The following is a 21,172-nucleotide window of genomic DNA, read 5'->3' as shown; positions in this document are numbered from 1 at the left end:
AGTTCATTCAGATGGAAAAGGAATTAGTAAAAGCCATCAGGAGAGATGGTTAATTGAAACAGTAAAATGCTTTGGATATAAAAAGCTTATAAGATTAAAAATAAATAAAATTAAGCTATCTTAAATTTCTTTGTAGTTATTTACTCATGATATTCGTCTCCAATGGTTTTTTTTTAATTACCAATAGTGTAGAAAATCGGTATTCATATGTATTTATTTATATATGTCCTTTTTATTTTATCGAATTTCTCTCAAGTCAATTTAAACTTTCTGCATGATGCATCTTAAATTCTTGTTTCAATAATGTTTCTTACATTACATGGGTCATTATATATAGTAGAAAAATAAAAAAAATATACGGTAGAGGAAGACAGAAAAGATCACATATAATCAGACATAAAGATTTGAAAGGGTTATTTGGACAATTTTCCTATAAAATAGAGCCCAAAATTGCATTATTGAGCTCACATCTCCTGCAATATAAGCAATGGTCTTTCCGATTGTACCACGTTTTCTTCGAGACCGGTTCTTATTGATTTAAGTCTAAAATAATTACTAGTACTTGTATAATATTGTATCTTTTCCATTCACCAAATGCATAAGATAATACTATATTTCAACACTTTCTAAAATCATGACCGAACAAGAGCGATTCGATTCGCGAATTGTAATTGGCCGTCTTGATTTTCGATTCGGTTGACAATTCGACAACTATGGAGGTGATAGTTCCACTATTTTTTCACACGTAGGACTATTTTTACTTATTTGGCCATTAAAGTGTTTAAAACTCTTTTATCATCTACAAATAGTGATACTTAGACGTTGTTTTCCGTTCACTCATGTTGCCTTCAATATAATATGAACAGAGTCCGCTCTGAGCTAAAACTTGTGTTGCGGCTGCTTTAGGCCTTGATTTTTATTTTGTTTTTGAATTTCAGAGGCCCTTTCCACTGTTTTAATTCCCTATAATGGTCCAATACAATGGTCTCATTTTTGAATTTCGATTTAGGCCCCTAAAATGTCAGAGCTACCTCTGCATGTGAACTAAAAAAGAAAGAGACAAGGGGTCTTGCAGTGAACTAATACACTATAGGAATGTAGTGACTCGGTACATGTTTCCGAGATTCTACCACCGTGATCCGAATCATTAATTTTGTAGAGTTTGCTGAGTAGGTCATCGAGAGATTTTTATTTTTTTTTTAAATTGTTCCAATGTCGTTAACCCCTTGGTCGGCTAATATTCCTTATACAAACATGGATGGTATAATTTTAAAAGTAAATTGTAAAACAAATCTATATTGACCATGTGGTTACCAATCGTCGGTTCATAAACTGTTCGAGTATTATTTTTCTCACACAATTAAGACGACCCACCATTTACTTAAATAAAAATAGTAAAAGCCAATAATGGTTATGAACCCATTGACATTTTGTGCCCACGGATTGGACACAACATCTTTCTGGGTGCGCATATTTTTTAGAATGCCGCCACTGGTACAGCAGGTTGGGCACAGACAGCGCGTATAACGCGCGTTTGCGCCCCTCTCGGGTCCAATAAAGATAATCGGAGCCGCTTATTTTATTCAATATATTTTGATTAAGGTCCCTGTAAAAAATCAACTCCATCCGACATCGATTAGGGCATTTACGAAGCGTCCAAAATCGCTTTAGAAATTTTCTTAAGCAATTTTGGACGCTTCGTAAACGCTCTTATCGTTGTCGGATGGAGCTGATTTTTTGCAGGGACCTTGAGCAAAATATATTGAACAAAATGAGCGACTCCGATTAATTTTTTTGGACCCGAGATGGGTCCAAACGCGTATTGTACGCGCTATCTGTGTCTCAACTGCTGTACCAGTAGTATTTCTGTATTTTTGACAAGTTCATATTCCTTCCTTTGCCTTTCAAGTTTAAATAGTACTACGGAGTAGTAGAAAACAAGAAGAGGTTGGCAGTCTAGGACAGCTAAGTTGGACCTATATAGTTTTGCTTGAATAACTCGCACACCATGTGGTTTTAAAGATACGTGTCCGACATCATTGGTTTAAGAGAATCTTAGGGTTTTTGCTAATCTTTTTGTAAGGGGTGTGATTAGGTCCCTTAATTAATTTGGGAAATTGTACAAACAATTTGACCAATATGAGCTTTCATACCTCATTGGTCAATTTTTAGTACAATTTGCCAATTTAATTAAGGGACCTAATCACACCCCTTACAACAAGATTAGCAAAAACACCTACGATTAGCAATTTGGTATGAATGTTCTGGCCAATGGGCTCTTGCCCAATTGGTATCTTCTAGATCTCCCCACGTGGGAGGCCAAAGTTCGAGCTCCTTCATGGGTGTTTGGAATTCAAGCTGTGCATAATCTCTAAAACCTCTTGTGGACTAATTCTCTTGGACCTTCCCATGTGGGAGGCCATGGTTTGAGCTCCATCGTGGGTGCTTAGGATTCAGACTATACATAACCTCTAAAACCTCTTCTGGACAACGGCCCTGCTAACTCCACAATATTTGGGGGGAAAAAAAGTATGAAAGCTCTGGACTTTTCAGATTGAAATGCTGAAAGGATAATGAAATGGGACTCAATGAAATGATGCTAGAAAGCAACATTTCGGGATCAATGCCATTTGGGTCCACCTTCTTGGGCCTACGAGTGACTCAAACTCTCGACTGTTAATTTACTCGCCGAATTTGTCGACCTTGTCCAAATGGCATTGATCGAATATCAACAACACGTCAACACCCGCACTAAGGTCGCACATCTATTCAAGTTTATCACAAAACTTTTTATAAGATCGTCCTTACCGTAATACGGTAAGGACGTCCCTTTCCCGACCAATTTGCGATGATCCAAGCCGCTCAATGTGTTCAGAACGTGATTTTAGGGGTATTCCCAAAAAATCAGCAAAAAAAAAAACCAGAAAATGCTTGATCCGAGCAGTTTTTGTTTGTATTTTATCGAACGGTTCAAATAAAAACTGCTCAAATCAAGCCCTTTCTGGTCTTTTTTTTTGTTGATTTCTCGCGTGTACCCTTAAAATCACGTTCTGAACACATTGAGCGGCTCGGATCATCAAAATTTGGTTGAGAAAGGGGAGAAAAGGAGAAGTCCTTACCGTAATATGGTAAGGACGCCCTTATAAGAAGTGGACTGTCAAGTTTGTTCTAATAAAAATCATTGCCATCAATGATTTTCAAGAAAAAACGTTGTTCATTCATATTGGCATCGTTGTTCATAACGATATCATCTTTGACATGGATGCCAAACTTGTTCGTTCATATTGGCATCGTTGTTCATATCGATATCATCTTTGACATGGATGCCAAACTTGACGCGCCAAACAGAACCAAACAAAATGGAAAATGATTTTTTCAGTCTTTTTTGTTAAGGGCAAATTTTTTTTTTTTTGTCTTTTAGTGGAAAAAACCATACAAAAATTTCACAAAAAGACAAAAAAAGAAAAGAAAAAAGGAATGCCATTAACGAAAAAAGGGAGTGTAAAAATCATTTTCCAACAGTGACCACGCATAGGTGGTGAGTAGTTAGAAGCAATTCATTTCATTTCTTCTTTTCCCAACCCTAATCTTATCCCAGATCCAAACATAACAGCAGAACAAGCAATATTTTCTACTGGTCATATGGCAAGAACTTTCCCCATGACGAATAAAAGTAGGCTTAGCAAATATTTCACAAGTCCAAGCAGTCCCCAGGTAAATAAAATGCACCCCAAACAAGTTCACCGCAAGTAGCTTTGATTCCTCCATACAAAACCTACACATGAACACCAAAAGCGTATTCCCACAAACATCTCAGCATTAGAAGGCCTACTTAGAATTTTAGAATTTAGCAGCTACGAAATTATGATGCTTTTGCGGTTTCCCGCACTAGTGCAAGCTTAGCCAGCAAGCCACACAGCTGAAGATATGAACCTACTCCATCACAGATTCTCATGTGTGCAAATCCAGTTTCCTGCATATGGTTCCCGAGAGAGAGAGAGAGAGAGAGAGAGAGAGAGAGAGAGAGAGAGATGTAACAATGAAAATACATTTGAGCAGGCAAAAACCAAAACAATGAGAAAATTAGGCCCATACGATTTACATACCTTCATGAACTCCAACTTCAGATACTCAGCCATCTCATAGTTCTTGATAATCCGGAAAAGGGTTGTGATTATATCAGTGGGGGAGTAGCCCAAATCATAAAGCTGCTTTAGACCAGCACAAGAATCATCAAATTTTCCCTCTAGTACATTACGCACAATATTCTTCACAAACAACGGATGAGGCTGGTCGCAAACCTAAAAACAATAGCGAAAATAAGTAAGACATCTGAATCTTAAATGGTGGTGACAAGCACCAAAAGGCTGCTACATTTTCTTGTAGTACCTTGAAAACATTTTCTTGGTTGACAAACCGGAATCCACTGTATGTAGCTTGCAAGTTATTCAATGCCTGCCTCATATCACCATCAGCAGTGAAAATAATTGCTTCAAGGCCTTCCGGAACATAAGGAACCTTCAATGGTTAAAACATGCCTCAGTCATTCCTTTTCATCATTGTTATAGATAATACTGGGTAACAGATGGTAATGAAATTTAAAGCCATCATGAATTTAAATATAACTCACAAGTTGCAAGTGATTGAAAAGATGCCACTCCAGTTAACAGATAATCATATGTATGGTCTTAGTGAGGGACTTCCTAGTTTACAAATGAAATGAAAGTGCAACAATGGCCTAGACATAAGTGGCTTCAACAAATCAATAATTGCACATTTTGAAAGCTATATACAGGCTGAGCCACAAACTGACAAAAGCTTGGAGGAGAAGCAGCAGCAAATCAGATGGGCCAAGATAAGCCCCACAACACCGCAACGTAGCTTTCTTGTGTGTAAGGAATTAACAACATTCCAAAGACACTTGGAAGGTTTAGAGCTTTTTATATCATGGAAGGTTTAGAGCTTTGTGTCTTTTTCCCTGTGTTCTTGGTTTTCATGGTGCCTGGTACTGTCTGAGACTTCATGCCTGTGTTATTAGGAATGTACTTCCTCTAGCTTGTTGTTTTGAGTTTTTTTTCTTGAGTTTGTTGAAGGTGTTTGGATTCCAAGGGTGTACCATTGATCCCCTCTTCGTGGTTCATTTGGTTCTAATTAACTTATTCCCCAAAAAAAAAAACTCATCCAAATACACACGGGTGTTTGGCAGAGCCGCAGAGCAAGCCCAGTGTCCATGACATGGCTCAACGAAAGAGAGACGGATGAAATGAGCAGCCAACTTGGCCACATTAGTGCACAGGAATAATTGTGTAGCTTCACAAAGTGGTTTTGAATTCTAATTGGTAATCAAATTTATTTGTCACTTCAAAATTCATTCCAAAGCTCGACAATCCTCTAATTGCTGCCCAGATTCTGAGTGTGTAAAAGAAAGATAATATAGCAAGAAGCCTGAAGAAACTTTTGAAAACTGAAAATCCAATCACAAGTCTGGGTTTGATCACCCAATTTGACCTTTGCAATGTCAACATAAAAGTATATGGACTCTCTCAGTGAACAGTATGTGGCTTGAAAGACACCTTAATTCACCCAAAAGATGAGATGACAAAGAGGACGCAAAATATAATAGACATACCTTTTCTGCTTCAAGGACCACCATGAGACGGCTGAGAATCTCTTGATCGGATAATCTTGAAAATCTAACAAGTGCACATCTACTTTGGATAGGCTCGATAATTTTTGAGGATGTATTGCAGGCAAGAGCAAAACGTGTGGAATTGGAATATATTTCCATTGTCCTCCTCAAGGCTTGCTGAGCTCCTGATGTCATGCTAATTTGAATACAATAGAATTAGTTTACAACCCCCAACAACATAAAGGTACAATCTTATTAAGCTCATGAAAGTAGAAAAAATAAATTCCAAATGGAGAACTTGTTAACAGATAAAAAGTCGAGTACATTTCCTCAGATAGGACATTGTTTTCACTTTTCAGAAGTTCAGAAAAAACAGTATTTAGCTGAAGTCTCCTCTACCAAGCCAGCGCAAGAGAAGTCATACCACGAAAATTAATCTAATTGCTCACCTGTCAGCTTCATCCAATATGATTACTTTGTGCCTCCCAGGGGGTAGCGTAACTTTCTTTTGGGCAAACATCTTAACTTTGTTTCTCACAACATCAATTCCCCTAAAAGAAGGAAAGTAGATGTGAGTTATATACCTGCAGATCAACCACAGAAACTACAGGAAAGCTAAAACACCACAAACGTTCATGAACAGCTTATATACCTCTCATCTGATGCATTCAGCTCTAAAACTCCCTCCTTAAAATTTGGTCCCAGGAGCTCATGTGCGAGAGCTAAAATACTAGTGGTTTTACCAGTTCCAGGAGGACCCTGAAAAATTACCATGAGAAGTGCACCATAGCAGTGTTTGATTTAGTAACTCGTTCTATGAAATTTGTGGGGGAAAGAACAAAATACAGACACCACATTGGTAGGCGTATATTGTTTCTTCAAAGAGATGAGAATAAAAGCTTCCTACCCTTTTAGCCCTCTTGCCAGGTAATGAGCAAACAAACTAATATCTTCCCTTAACTCAGTTAAAAGTCAGATAAACAATAGCCTAAGCATTTACCAAAAAAAAAAAAACAATAGCAATCCAACGGGCGTTGATTGACGGTTAAATTTTGCATCTTACCAATGGAGAAAAACTCCATCCTGCTGGGTCATCGACTCATCCCTACCAGAAGGGTAACCTTAACGACTAATGTGGCATAATTATGTTATCTGACCACCTTAGTTCCGCTCAACCGTGTATGGTTTCAACTGATGGATAACCCCTCTTTTTAACATTCCTCTCACTTCGAAGACAACATGTTGCAGCTTGCCCATATAGTTTCAACTCCAAAACTAGTACACAAGTAAGTCCTTTTCACTCATTTCCAATTGGTTCTAAGTTGAATTGGAATCGGGTTGCTTTAACATAGTATAAGAGTTGGGCTTTGGGAGTTTCTGGGCAAGACTCCCAATTCGTTTAGTGATTGATAGATTCCCCCTTGTTGTGGGAAAAAAATACACTCCATCAGTTAACTCCCCACGTACAAGTCAAGAGTTGCACGTGCTGGGAGCTTTATAGCTTGTCCCATAGAAGATAATTTTTAGTTCTGAAACTACTATATGCATCTTAGAATCCACTCATTGATTAGTTTTGAGTCGGATACTTTACCACAACACTTTTATTCCCATCTTTTGATTGGAAAATCCATTAACAGATTACAGTAGTGCATATTACCCATCATCCCAAATGAACTTCTATTCATTCGAAGGCTCAGTTATAAATTGTACATCGATTTGACATACTACGCTCGCCATGTGTTTGTCATCAAACACTGGAGTGTCGAAATACGCTAAAGTGTACATAAACATGTGGAAATGCGCTAACTTTCTAGTTTTTTGGCATTTTTCCCACCTTAACCATTAGATTTCGCCGTGACGAATAACTCTGAAATGGAAGTATCAAGAAGCTTCAACTAGTTGAAGACGCACTGGAGCTTTTGAAAAAACAATATGTATGTCATCTGTTTCCCAAAAACCCTCGGACAGTAAACCCCCGGAGAGATTACAAAAAAGGACAATCTTTGTACAGCATTGTAGACATTCTTCTACAATTTACGTCAATCTTATGAGCTAATCGAGCCCTAGAATAAATATTACGCGGCAATACGAAGGGGAGGGGTTTCTTACAGATAAGATGAGGTTAGGCATGTTGCCGTCGCGAGCGATGACTTGGAGCCTGGACACGGCGTCCTCGTTGCCGACGATGTCGGCCACTTTGGAGGGTCTGTACTTCTCTACCCACGGTATCTCGTACGCCTGGGTCGCTGATGACGAAGAAGAAGACGCCATTGTTCTGAGCAGAAGAAGCTCGTGGGAGTGACTCGAAGAATATGGGCTCTGTTTGCAGCAAAAGAAAAACCACCCTAGCCTTGTACTCTTTGGCCTCTTTTGAGGCGCGGACTGAAAATGATGAGATTAACAGTACTGGATTATTTGTTCCGGATTAATTTCATCCATAATTTCACCCAATTCCATGTTTGATTCATGTGGGATTAAATATGGGATAAGGAATAGGATTTATTTTTAAAAAAATTTCAAAAACATTTTTCGAAAAAATAAATTTTTGAAAAAGAAACATTTTAAAACAAATTTTTTTGTGAAACATTTTTATTACAAAACAATTTGGGAAAAGTTTTTTCTTTTTTGGACTAATTTTTGAAAAAAAAAATTTCTTTAAAAAGTTGAAAATCAATTTTCTGAAAGAAAAAAAAAACTAGTTTTTGAAACTTTTTTTTGAAGAAAAAGGTTTTTTGAAAACATTTTTCAAACAAAATAGTTTTTGAAATCATTTTTTGAGAAAAGAAAGTTTTAAGAAACATTTTTCGTATTTTTTTTAAAAAAAATAATTTTTGAAAACATTCTTGACAAACATGAAAGTTTTGAAAATATTTTTTTTTAAATTTTTTTGTAAAACATTTTTGAAAAATACGAAAGTTTTGAAAATATACATTTTAAAAAAAAAGTTTTTTCAAAACAATTTCTGAAATTAATATTAAAAACATTTTCTGAAATTAAAATTAAAGAAAATAATTCTGAAAATACTTTTTGAAATCAATCTCAATATCATCGAAATATATTTGAAAACAATTCCTCATTTGTTAATCCTACGTAATCCCACCTCCCCCTAGGATTATTTAGTACCCCCCATATAGGGATAAAATTAATCCTGGGATTAATAATCCCGACAGTCATTTCAGGAACCAAACGTGGGATAACTCAGGATTAAGTACATTTAGTCCTATCCTAGGCAGTTAATCCGCGAATCAAACGAGGCCAGGGTCAATTTACACTGATTCGCTTTCCGGATCCGGATCCTCATCCTCCCCGTGGACGAGATAGTGTTGATCTGGACTGTCTATTGGCAAATTCAATGGTTCGGATTTTCTTATAATCTATTTTGGCCAAATAATTAAAATGAATTTTTTTTCGTTCAAGTTTTTTTTTTTCCGCATTTGTTAGTTTTTCGGTGAATTATTATTTCGTCATGACGGGAGGAATTTGAAAAATAGAAAACTAATATCGATTTTTTTTTAATAAAGATAAAAATAAACCGCTTAATCCACAAAAAATCGACACAAAATTTTAAATGCAAATTTTTTTTGAATAAAGGCAAAAAAAAATATGTTGCCTCTCATCCCTTCAAACACTCCGTAACAAATTCCGTCATGAACCCCCGTAAAATCACGGATAAATCAAACCACCCGAGCAACCCCGAACTGCCGTCAACATAATACTAAAGAAACAACGTGTGATCAAAATGGAAGAAAATGAAGAATTGAAACAGGAAAACAGAGAGAGAAATTGGGAGATTCATGTCCCTCCTACTTGTACTCGTGCATGATCCAGTATGTGTGTTGACTGCTGCTCGGACTCTTCCTTGGTTTTCTTCTTCCCCACTATGCTTTTTTCTTCATGGAAGTATCTTTATCATATCCGGTTGGTTTCCAGTAACCACTGGGAGTAGTTCGGTTTGTTCTAAAACCGATATATTATCTGGGATGATCTGGTTCGTCGGAAAACCGGATTGGTATTTGGATTCTGCGAAGAAATAGAAGTACCATTTACTCATCCCCTCCTAGTTTTGCATTCCGGGCAAATTCCCGGGATCAACTTTGTTCAAATCCGCATCTCCTACTGCGGCATGGCGGTGAAAATAATGCCGTAACCCAAACTATAAGAGCATCCACTGTGGATATGATAATTTTTCACATGTTAAAAGACAAAAGACAAGTGTCTATATGGCTAAATTTAGAAATTATTTGACTTAGTTAAGGTATAAGTTAGGTAATGGACTCATGTAAAGTATTACGGGATAGCTAAAAAGTTCATTAGTTATAATATTTTACCTCCAATTAAATGCCCAATAGGCAATAGCCTCTTCTTTCTTTCTTTCTTTCTTTCTTTTTTTTTCTCCTTAAATCCCAACGATGATTATTATTATTATTTTTTGACCAACGTCTCTATATTTAAAAAGCACAACTCTAAGGCCATCCACAGTGGTATAACCAAAAGACAATTGTTGTTAAAGTTAACAATATTTGTGCAAAAAATGGCTCACAATGGTATAATCAAACTTAGCAACATCCTTGAAATAATCAAATTTTGGGCTTTGGATAACCAAAACTAGCAACCTTTTTCAATAATCAAAATTTGTGAGCCCCACATTACATAAGTTAACTAGTTCCAAAATTTATATACACACGTATTTCAACTACTATTTTATTCTTCTCTTCTTCACTTGCTTTATATCTTCTTCACTTCAACTACAAACTGTTTCTCTTTCTTTTCCTTCAAAAGTGAAGCTCATATTTCTCGATCATCTATAATTTAACTTATCGTTGCTAGATTAAGGTATTTTACTCTTCTTTTACGTTTCTATTTTAGGCTATATTCTTATGAATTTAACTTAAACTTAACTTAAATCTGAAAATTGTCTTTATTTGAATTTTTTTCGCATTTTTTAGTTTTGCGCCAAACTTTTATAGGTTATTGATCTCAACGAGAGGAATCGGGAAAAGCGTTTTTTTTTATTTTACTTTTACCCAAGTATATTGATAAATAATCACTTTTTAGCAAAAAAAAATTGATTTTTTCGACTAATTAAAAAGTGGTTATTCAATTTTTTGTTCCTCCCCCCCCCCCTATGGTTGAGTAAACAAAGAACCTTGCAAAAAAAAGAGAGGAAGGAATCTTTTCCAAATTTAAGAACACATTTGATTTTTTTTTTGAAAGATTAAGAGAGTGGTGAATTTGTGATATAGGCTATAGGAATAAGAAGAAAAAAAATCGGTGTTGTTTTGATAGTTAACACTAGGAAGAATATCATATATTCGATATATTTTTGCCCAAAAAAAAAACGTAATGGAGGGAAATGAATGGCGGGAAACAAAAGGGGAGAGATAGATTGTGTGAAATTGTAGTGGACCATTTATTTTGGTTATGGACTAGAAGTGACCATTGTGAACCTCAACATTGTTAAGTTTAACAATCTCTTAAGTGAATAATCAAAAGCTGATGTGTCAACTTTTGGTTATTAATTTTTGATTATACCACTGTGGATGGCCTAATGGAGTATCTTTTTTCTTTTGTTCCCAATGGCTGGAATACAAGTTAAGCAAATATTCACCAAGTATTCACCAAATGAAACTCAACAATATTCACCAAATTATTCCTTTCTTTCCAATCCAATTAACTAAAACTATTGCCTTGATTTTTTTGACATAAATTAATTGTTGAGGTTGCAAGTGAAATTTAATGCAACGTTAAAGTTCTTCTCAGCAATACAAATGACTTGACATTTGCAAGAGACAGCTCGTGCATGCAATTCTTCGCGGGACAGCTACATACACTTCACATTGAAATTAGATTTTAAAAAAGTATAATAATGCATCAACTATTCTGTGGAGTTCAATTGGTTAGTTCTCCATGTTGATGTTATAGGTAAGTTTGTTAGTTTTTCATGTTGTGTTACTCTAATGGGTAGATGATTTATATGGTGGACCAATTTTTATTTTTCTTCTTCTGTTCTTAAACAGAAGTACTAAAGTTTTAGCCGAAGGGTTGCATGTTGTAAAGTGTCAGTCTTTTTTTTTTTTTTTAGGGAATTTGGGTCAGGGGGTTGGCACGGAATTTGTCTTTCTTTTTCTTTCTTTCTTTTTTTTTTTTTTTTGCCTTTTGTGAGTTTTTTTTTTTGGTTGATGATAGAATAATTTTCTTGCTTGGTTGGAACTTGGAAGTCTATTTTTCCTAAATTTGACTGCAGTTTTGTTATGATGATTGGCTTCAGTTAGTTTAGAAACACAATTGGAGCTCTTCCTTTTTTCTTTTCTTTTTTCCTTTTTATGTTGTTAATTGTTGTTAGAGTTGAAGTTTACCAACTTATAGGCATTTATTAAGCTTTAATCTGTGCAGATAATGATGAATCTGGGTTTTATTTATGAGTAGGTTAATACTTTTTAATAAGTGCCTTCAGGCACATGCTCATTTGTTGAGTACGTAATGCAAATGTGTTGCGTTGTGCTTGAAGATCACTGGCACAATCGTTAGGGATTAGAAAATTGTTTATTTTTTATTTGCTGATTCAAGTTGAATAGGTCAATAAATATGTTTTGATTATTGTTTTCCGCATAGTTAGATTCGTTGAGTAGGAGTTGATGTATTGCACTCGAGTCCATAATTTATTTGTCTGTGCTGATCGTTTGAGCTGTACCTGGCATTCGCTAGTGCATCAATAAATCGAAAGGGTCTACTTTTGGATGGCTAGAATATTGGCCAAAATTGGCCAACACTTTATCACTTGCTGTATTTAAGTCACACTCTAACCTATCCAAATGCATGTTAAAAATGCCTAACTACTGGCTAGAAATTTAACATCCCCTGTTGAGGCCATCTCCAATAATGGAATTAAGAACCAAATTAGGTCCGAAATTTGGTCAATTAATTAATTTTATTAGTGTTTTTTTTGCTCCCAATCGTGTAGTTTGGTTGTGGTTAGAGTATGTTAGGCCATCCCCAGTGGTATAACCAAAAGACAATTGTTGTTAAAGTTAACAATATTTGTGCAAAAAATGGCTCACAATGGTATAATCAAACTTAGCAACATCCTTAGAAATAATCAAATTTTGGGCTTTGGATAACCAAAACTAACAACCTTTTTCAATAATCAAAATTTGTAAACCCCACACTACATAAGTTAACTAGTTCCAAAATTTATATATACACTTATTTCAACTACTATTTTATTCTTCTCTTCTTCACTTCAACCACAAATTGTTTCTCTTTCTTTTCCTCCAAAAGTAAAGCTCATATTTCTCGATCATCTATAATTTAACTCATCGTTGCTAGATTAAGATATTTTACTCTTCTTTTACGTTTCTATTTTTGGCTGCATTCTTATAAATTTAACTTAAACTTAACTTAAATCTGAAAATTGTCTTTATTTGAATTTTTTTCGCATTTTTTAGTTTTGCATCAAACTTTTATAGGTTATTGATTCGTTTCAACGAGAGGAATCGGGAAAAGTAATTTTTTTTTTACTTTTACCCAAGTATTTTGATAAATAATCACTTTTTAGCAAAAAAAATTGATTTTTTTGACTAAAAAGTTGTTATTCATTTTTTTGTTCCTCTCCCTATGGTTGAGTAAACAAAGAACCTTGCAAAAAAAAAAAAAGAGAAAGAACCTTGTATTTTTTTCCAAATTTAATAACACATCTGAATTTTTTTTTTTGAAAGATTAAGAGAGTGGTGGATTTGTGATATAGGTTATAGGAATAGGAAGAAAAAAAATCGTTGTTGCTTTGATAGATAACTCTAGGAAGAACACCATATATTCGATATATTTTTGCCCAAAAAAAAACGTAATGGAGGGAAGTGAATGGCGGGAAACAAAAGGGGAGAGAGAGATTGTGTGAAATTGTAGTGGACCCCTTATTTTGGTTATGGACTAAAAGTGACCATTGTGAACCTCAACATTGTTAAGCTTAGCAATCTCTTAAGTGAATAATCAAAAGCTGATGTGTCAACTTTTGATTATCTATTTTTGATTATACCACTGTGGATGGCCTTAGAAGGTTAAAAAAGTTAAGACAGATGTTAATTGTCCAAGCTCCACAAACCTCAACTATGTGGGCCCAACACATAAATATTCTGACGAATATAGTAAAAAGCCGCTCAAGATTGTGTTGAAAAGTAAAATTATGGGACCCATTTTGATTGAATTTGTATTTAATTTAACACAATGCTAGTTGTACCATCGAAATACACATAGAAAACTAAACTAATAACAACTTCACTCACACAATTAGGTCGCACTTCTTACATTTTTGTATCGTATAACAACACAAATTTAACTTCACTATTGGAGATGGCTAACTCACTCCTAACATAATTTCTAGTTAACCCATCCATAGGAGATGCTATAAAGCTAAGTATGAATTCCAGTTCAAAAGATAGCTAGCCCAACTATTAATCTATTATATATTCATGTGCTTTATTTTTCTTTTCACCAACTGAAAGGGGTGATCCCTTAAACAAATGACATTCTATTGACTTTTTTATATATATATTAAACTTCAGTTTTCTGTTATATTCAAAACAAATTTTTGAGTTAATCATTCCATTGGAAAGAGATAAATTTTTGAACTTTAAATACCATGTTCAAAACTTTAAAAATATTTGTAACAGTGAGTTTTGGAGTCTTATAACCTATTTTGTGATCAAAACAAACATATTATCTTTATTTTTATTTTTTTAATATTTTACTCCGACTTTACTTTGTGTTTGATTTCTTCCGGCATATGTATGCTTAATCACATGTATTTCGACCAAAAACTTTAAAAAAAATATATAGTTCACAAAATATTAACAGACGCATTAAAGAATATTTTTTTGTATGGGTTACGCTATGTTAATTTGGGTTGTTTAACGTTATTTGAATATCAAACATAAGACAAATATACCAACTATATATTTAACCTATCTACGTGATGCAATTGACATTTTCAAAAAGAAGAAAACAATTGAATTTTTGGGACATGAAACGGCCCATCCAAATTTGACATTTGGCATAAATTCATCCAACATCACTCGAGGAGTGTCTCTTATTTAAATGCGTAATGACATGTTGAACAAGTCTGGAAAAATTCAAAGCAACATCGATAGGCAAGAAGAACGGGCAATTAAATTTAAGCCGGCCGTAATCATATCACAATTGCGGAAGTAAATGAAAAGGACTAGCGAACCAAAGACCAGAGTCCGAAATCAAATCGCAGATCTTCGTTTCAAAGAGGATCATTATTTTAACCAATTGTTCATATCCGATTGGAGTGCTTAATTTTAAAAGAGTTCAATTTAAAAATGTCAAGCTGTCATAGACTCTTTCAAACAAATTATAAAACACCTCCAAATTTAAGCACGGATGGAAAAAATTAGCGTCTGCTCAATTCTCTTGTATGAGATTTTATGGGATGTAAAATGAGAATTAAGATGGCTTTACGTAAAATTACAAATCGTTCATTTTATATGTATCGATACGTACTTTGACTAGAGAAAAAATTAAGTTGATCGAACATCGATATCTATTCTGTGAACGATATTTATCTTAAGAGTAATGAATAATCACTCTCATCTCTTTAAAAATAAATTTGAATTTGATTAGAACTTTATTAATGTCCAATCATTCAGATTTTTTTCATGAATGATTTACGCGTGTAAGCTTATCAAAATGAACGATCCGAATCTTTTAACTAAATTCAGAATAAAAGTTACTTTAAACTGTACAAAAGATCATAATACGTGACAGAACAATTTGTGGAAATACTGCATATGATGCCTCAATAATAGAAAGGAATGGTGCTATGCAAGGGATAGGGTTATCAATGAATTGGATTCGATCAATATTTGATCTAAAAAATTTGAGTCATTCGTTCGGCAATCTAACGGTTCAGATATCATTTTTATCTTATAGCATACGAGCCTGTTTATTATCAAAATGAAATCTAGACCATTTAATTGCTGAACAGATGTCTCGAATACCTCCCGCACAGCACCATCCCCGATCCCAATAATAGACACTTGTGCCAACTGAGAATGGTCAATATTTTAAACCGGACAAGAAATAGTACTTCCAAAAATCAAAATAGTACTCCAGTAAAAAATACCATGCCCACCATCTGACAGGTTACATCCGTTGAGAAACATCCGAATATAACCCAAATTTCAGCTGTCACTTCTCAGCCCAGAAATCTAAACTTATCATCATCCTACCTCTGTATATAAAAAACTCACCATCCCCATCAATAATTTCTCATTCTCTCTCCTCTCTCTCTCTCTCTCTCTCTCTCTCTCCAATTCACCTGATCTGGCATTCGAAGAACACGGCAAACACATACAGCGAGTCGCCTTGGCGAGTTAGGGCTGTTCGATCAACCAGAATGTCCACGTCGACCACCCCGACCAGATCCTCGCCCGACGCGGCGCCGCTGCTGAGCCCCGACGAGGATCGCAGCAGCCGGAGCCTCCGGCGGCAGAGCATGCGGGAGGCGGCGCGGTTCCTGCGGCGGGCCGGGAGCCGGCGGCTGATGCGCGAGCCGTCGATGCTCGTGCGCGAGGTCGCGGCGGAGCAGCTGGAGGAGCGGCAGAGCGACTGGGCCTACTCGAAGCCCGTCGTGTTCCTCGACATGGTTTGGAACCTGATGTTCGTCGTGGTCGCGGTGGGAGTGATGGTCCTGAGCCGCGGCGAGTCGCCGTCGATGCCGCTTAGGGTTTGGATCGTGGGGTACGCTCTCCAGTGCGTGGTCCACATGGTTTGCGTTTCCGTCGAGTACAGGAGGCGGCGTAGGCGGTCGGTTGCCGCGGCCGGTGCGGTGGATGGGGGGAATGGGAATCAGTACGTTTCGTTGGCTCACCTAACGGATGACAGTACAAGGTATAACTGAAAAATGCTATATGGTCTGGATTTTAGTCACATAATGTGCATGCGTGAGCTTTCACGTCTTTTGAGAATTAAAATTTGTGAGAGCGATAATTGAGAGTGGGAGCGAATGCCCTACCAAAGGATTGTATGACTAAGGATATTAGTCACAAACTGTGCGTGCGAGAGCGTGAAAGCGAAAGTGTATTTCGAGAGCAGCAGCGAAGCGACCTACTGTTGGATTATGTGACTAAGGTCTAAATCTCAGTCACATAATGCGCATCTTTTGAATACATACCAAAGTATTGAAATTTGTCAGGTGAGAGATTGAGATCGTGAGCACAGAGCGAGGATTGAGTGCGGGAGCGGAGGTTCCTACCAAAGGATTATGTGACTAGTAATGCTTGCTTGATTATGAAACTTGAACTTTGTAAAGTGATTTGGTTTTGAAAAATTTACATTGATCTATAGTAGGACATGGTGGCTCTTGTTTATCTTAGGGGGGTTGTAGAAAACATGATTCTCAAGTAATAAATAAAGGATATGTTAATGTATTGATGTTGTTGTCTTGAAATATTTAAACCACGTTTAGATATATGCAATTTCACATAATTTAGCATATTGACATCAAGTATTTTGGACCCATAAGAACTCCGTTGTTGGTAGTTGGTCAATATGAAAACATCATTTTCTATGCACCTCACCCGTCATTCATTCATTTAATTGCTAATTTTAGGATTCTTTCATTATTGATTTCCTTGTTGAAAGAGCTCTTTCAACCATCATAGTTGTGACCTGCATGAATGGTGGTTTCACGAGCAAATGGACCTACAAAAATGCAATGTTTTCCATTGTCTCTACCAAACTTTTTTCAATTTAGTGCTTTTCATTTCTTGATCCGTGGGATCTTCCTTTTTCATTGGACCAGTGTCAAAGTTCTACATAATGGGTGCAAACTCCTCGCCAAGTTATTTCGACAGTTAATATTGGAAAAATTGTGGATCTTTTCAAGTTTAAGTGGGTCAGCTGACCCCATAATTCTATTTTTGCCCTTCCTTTTGGGAGTAGAAGCTTTGTTCTGTGCCTGTTACTTACTGTCTTTTAATTTTACAGTAGCATGGCCAAGCACTTAGAATCTGCAAATACAATGTTCTCCTTTGTCTGGTGGATCATTGGATTTTATTGGTTATCCGTGGGTGGACCATCGTTGGCAAGGGAATCTCCACAACTTTACTGGTTTGTGGACTTGGTTTTCATTAACTCCGTTCTATTTGCAGCATCATGTTAATTGTTAAGTAAACCTTATGCTTAGTAATTTTGGTTTCGAAATGCAGGGTTTCCGTACTTTTCTTGGCTTTGGACGTCTTCTTCGTTGTTTTCTGTGTTGCCCTGGCATGTGTGATTGGTATTGCGGTTTGCTGCTGCCTTCCATGTCTTATTGCAGTCTTATATGCTGTGGCAGATCAGGTAGCTGTTGCACCTGTTTCCTTGTGTTTTTTATTATCTTATGGGTTGTTTTATCCTATTTGATTTTTCCTCTAGCTTGGAAGAATTCTTGCTTTTGGTGAACAATGTTTTCCTACTGCCTAAATACTCTCGAACTTTAGAGTCGCTAGCTCTAACCTTTTCTTGGATGTGCATTCACTATAGTGGTTAATTCAGTTAAACAAATACTTTTCATTCTGAAATTTCATGCTCCTTTCTATTCATTATGGGTATTATATTGTCTAGCAACTCAACTACGTCTGGAGGTATTTTACTTCGATTGGGTTAAATTTCATGAGTTAGCTTTTCATCTTATTGGAAGTTGAGGTACTCATACAAACAAAAGATGAAATGATAAAAGTTAAGGATGGTACTTCTATGATCCTGTCTTTTGGATAGTTGTATTTGAATACAGTTCTTAAAGGTATTCTACACGGTATTTGGATGGTTGTATGAAAGCAAATATGTTTGTCTTTTCCCTTTGGATTGACAATTAGCGTCTTGATAATATCATGTGGAATTGACACAGATGGTAACATTTTGGTGTTGCTTAAATGGACCAAGTTTTCTTGGAATTATACGCCCGAATCCCTGATCCTTTGGTTTCTGACTCTGATGTCTGCATCTGAGGAGCATGGTTCCTTCTAACTTCTAAGTTCGTGGAGTCCCTAACTAGTTAACTCTAGTATCTCTTGACAAATCTTAAACATGGAATCTTGTGGATTTAGGAGGTGGAGTGATAGAAAAATCCTTTGGCTTCATTTGAGGATACATCTTACCTCAGAAGTGCTACCTTCTTAGGTGTTAAAAAAAGGATGTTGGAATACGACACTCCAGTCCTTGCCTGCCCGCCTCCCTTAGAGAGTTCAAGTGTTTCCTAATTTGGCAAGATTTTGAGTCCAAAACATGAAATATTGAAAGTGTCGAAAGCACCCATGAAAATGAAACTTCTCTGAAAGCTAAAACTGCTTGGCGGGATAGTGTCTTAGCCTAAAATAAACCTTAGAAACAGCCTATTTCAGGTTGTCTGAATGCTAAATCTAGGCCCCTGCATCAATCTGGGGTGTTAATTCTTGTGCTCATATAGTGCATCATCCTATATATGAGGAGACACCCCAGAGGCTTATGTTACAATTTCCCGATAAAGAGACTGAAGTTTGAGCCTTCGTAATGCCTATAGACAAAGGCTAATAGGAGAACAAAAATGAACGCCTATCTAACTCTCTATCTCGTTTAACATGTTCACGTCCGAGTCTCCTCTACGCATCAACATATTTATTTGGAGAATGAGGAACGCTGGCTGAATTAATATCTGGATAAGAATCAATGGAACCCGTTATAATAACTTCATGCAGGAAAGCTGGTCATAGTTGTTAAAGTTTTGTAAGATATGCTATTTTGCAATTTTGAATCGGGGCATCATAGGTGGTTTGCTCATGATGCCTAAATTTATGACCTTGAACTTTGAGGAACTATGCAAGAGACAAGGAAAACTTTTTGATAGCAGGAGGTAGAAATTGTTGGATTTCAGCCTAATCAAGCTAGGTCCTGAGGCTTCTACTTCTTGATATTGACAGGCGAGCTAGAGATTTGAGCCATTTCCTGTTTTTTGTTTTTCCTGGTGCGAATAAGGGAAAAAGAGCCTACACCCTGTACACAAAAACTGGCCTTGTGCATTTTGTGGTATTGCACAAGGTTGCATTTTGTGACCATACCTAGATCACAACTATTACTTGCCTTTAAAGAGTGATTCATACTTTACAATGTAATATTAATTTCAGAGAATCACAATTGGTCTGATTGTTGCAATTATTTGTAGGTACTCGTTAGAGCATCATGTACTCTCTTTTTATCGGCGTTAGAGCATCATTTGCTTAACATTCTTCCTTTTTCCTCTTGCTTGCTCCTCTTTTTATCAAAACTAGGAAGGAGCATCCAGAGATGTCGTTGAGCAACTCCCAAGATACAATTTCCGGAGGGTTGGTGATACAGACAAGCTTAGTGGTGAGGTACAAGGACCTTTTGCAGGAGTAATGACAGAATCTGGCACAGATTCACCAATTGAACAACATCTTTTACACGAGGATGCTGTAAGTTCATCCAACCCCTCTCTCTTATTACTCGGCAAAAAAGGAAAAAAAAAAAACTGCTTTCTCTTATTAGTTTTTTTATTCTCCTCTCTTTCTATCTCTGAAATTGATGATTATGGTAACTGCAGGAGTGTTGCATTTGCCTTTGTAATTACGATGATGGAGCTGAGCTTCGGGAACTTCCCTGTGGTCATCATTTTCATTCCTCCTGTGTAGACAAGTGGCTATACACCAATGCTACTTGTCCCCTCTGCAAGTACAACATCGTCAAGGATAAAATCCAAGGCAGCGAACAAGTGTAGAAGAAAGTTGCCTAGGATTTAGGGTTCCCACATGTGCAACTCTGCATGCTTGCTCGAAGCTCAAGGCTTTTTATCGCGGAATATGGTGTTAATAACCGTTTCTATTCTTCTTGTTGTGGAAGTAGTTGTGATTTGTAGGGGTGGTGCGTGTATGTGCCTGCTCTGGATGTGTCGAGCATTTGTCCATTGTTGTCCAGGGCAATCCTCTGGGGGAATTATTTTGCGCGTTGTTTTCATTTCACCCCCCTTGCTTTCTCTTATGGGGCGAGAACAATGCTGTAACAACGAAAGCAAATTCCTGTATCCAAATTATCTCCGTTAGAGGGAGAATCCCGAGTTTTATATAAATGTTTAATCATTACTCTGGAGAAACTATTCTCTCCTTGAGCATGAGGACTATCTATTTGCTGCCCTTTGTTACTGTTGATCATTTCAGCTAAAACATTCTCGATCGAGTTTGTTTTTGCTTTTATTCTCTAAACAATGCACATTTTTTCCTATTTTGTCCTTGGACTACTAATTTGACGAATTTATCCCCTTAACTTTTCGATTGCATCCTATTTCATCCAATCTTTGATGGTGTTCAACATTTTGGATGAAAGATCTATCACGTGCGATCAGAACCCAGATGAAAGGGGCAAAATTGTCATCATGTACTAACTCGATCCGTTCTTCTCCTTAACGTCACTATTGCCTCCGTTATCATCTCAATGTAAGAAGGATGGGAAGAAGCTTTTTTCTAGGCTTCTTTAGAGCAGCAGGAGCTTTCTTTG

General features: G+C 36.5%; 2 protein-coding genes across 2 annotated transcripts; one reads left to right on the top strand and one right to left on the bottom strand.

The window, feature by feature from the left end:
* Positions 1-3,643: 3,643 nt before the first annotated feature.
* Positions 3,644-7,987, bottom strand: LOC131333906 (replication factor C subunit 2). The gene is made up of 7 exons (XM_058368715.1): positions 7,739-7,987; positions 6,282-6,388; positions 6,079-6,180; positions 5,630-5,825; positions 4,390-4,518; positions 4,107-4,301; positions 3,644-3,973 (listed from the first exon to the last, which is right to left on the bottom strand). Exons 1-7 carry the CDS (start codon positions 7,898-7,900, stop codon positions 3,863-3,865), a joined length of 1,002 nt encoding a protein of 333 aa, XP_058224698.1. The 5' UTR covers positions 7,901-7,987; the 3' UTR covers positions 3,644-3,862.
* A 7,899-nt stretch (positions 7,988-15,886) lies between these two features.
* Positions 15,887-20,789, top strand: LOC131332311 (E3 ubiquitin-protein ligase At4g11680-like). Its single transcript, XM_058366462.1, has 5 exons — positions 15,887-16,537; positions 17,636-17,758; positions 17,857-17,989; positions 19,933-20,097; positions 20,226-20,789. The coding sequence occupies exons 1-5, from the start codon at positions 16,044-16,046 to the stop codon at positions 20,397-20,399; spliced, it is 1,089 nt and encodes a 362-aa protein (XP_058222445.1). The 5' UTR covers positions 15,887-16,043; the 3' UTR covers positions 20,400-20,789.
* The last annotated feature ends 383 nt before the right edge of the window (positions 20,790-21,172 follow it).

Source organism: Rhododendron vialii, chromosome 7a (genome assembly GCF_030253575.1).
Source record: "Rhododendron vialii isolate Sample 1 chromosome 7a, ASM3025357v1".
Lineage (NCBI taxonomy): Eukaryota > Viridiplantae > Streptophyta > Magnoliopsida > Ericales > Ericaceae > Rhododendron > Rhododendron vialii.
The sequence above is the reverse complement of the archived record's forward strand: the minus strand, read 5'-3'. Positions and strand labels throughout refer to the sequence as shown.

What these genes read in the sequence shown, in the direction of transcription:
- LOC131333906 (XM_058368715.1), bottom strand. Translation starts at nt 7,900, where the DNA reads ATGGCGTCTTCTTCTTCGTCATCAGCGACCCAGGCGTACGAGATACCG. An exon ending in ACCAAGAAAATGTTTTCAAG is followed by an intron (nt 4,302 to 4,389) that starts GTACTACAAGAA and finishes TATTGTTTTTAG; the next exon opens with GTTTGCGACCAGCCTCATCC. An exon ending in TGAAGTTGGAGTTCATGAAG is followed by an intron (nt 3,974 to 4,106) that starts GTATGTAAATCG and finishes AACCATATGCAG; the next exon opens with GAAACTGGATTTGCACACAT.
- LOC131332311 (XM_058366462.1), top strand. Translation starts at nt 16,044, where the DNA reads ATGTCCACGTCGACCACCCCGACCAGATCCTCGCCCGACGCGGCGCCG. An exon ending in TATATGCTGTGGCAGATCAG is followed by an intron (nt 17,990 to 19,932) that starts GTAGCTGTTGCA and finishes TATCAAAACTAG; the next exon opens with GAAGGAGCATCCAGAGATGT. An exon ending in ATCTTTTACACGAGGATGCT is followed by an intron (nt 20,098 to 20,225) that starts GTAAGTTCATCC and finishes TGGTAACTGCAG; the next exon opens with GAGTGTTGCATTTGCCTTTG.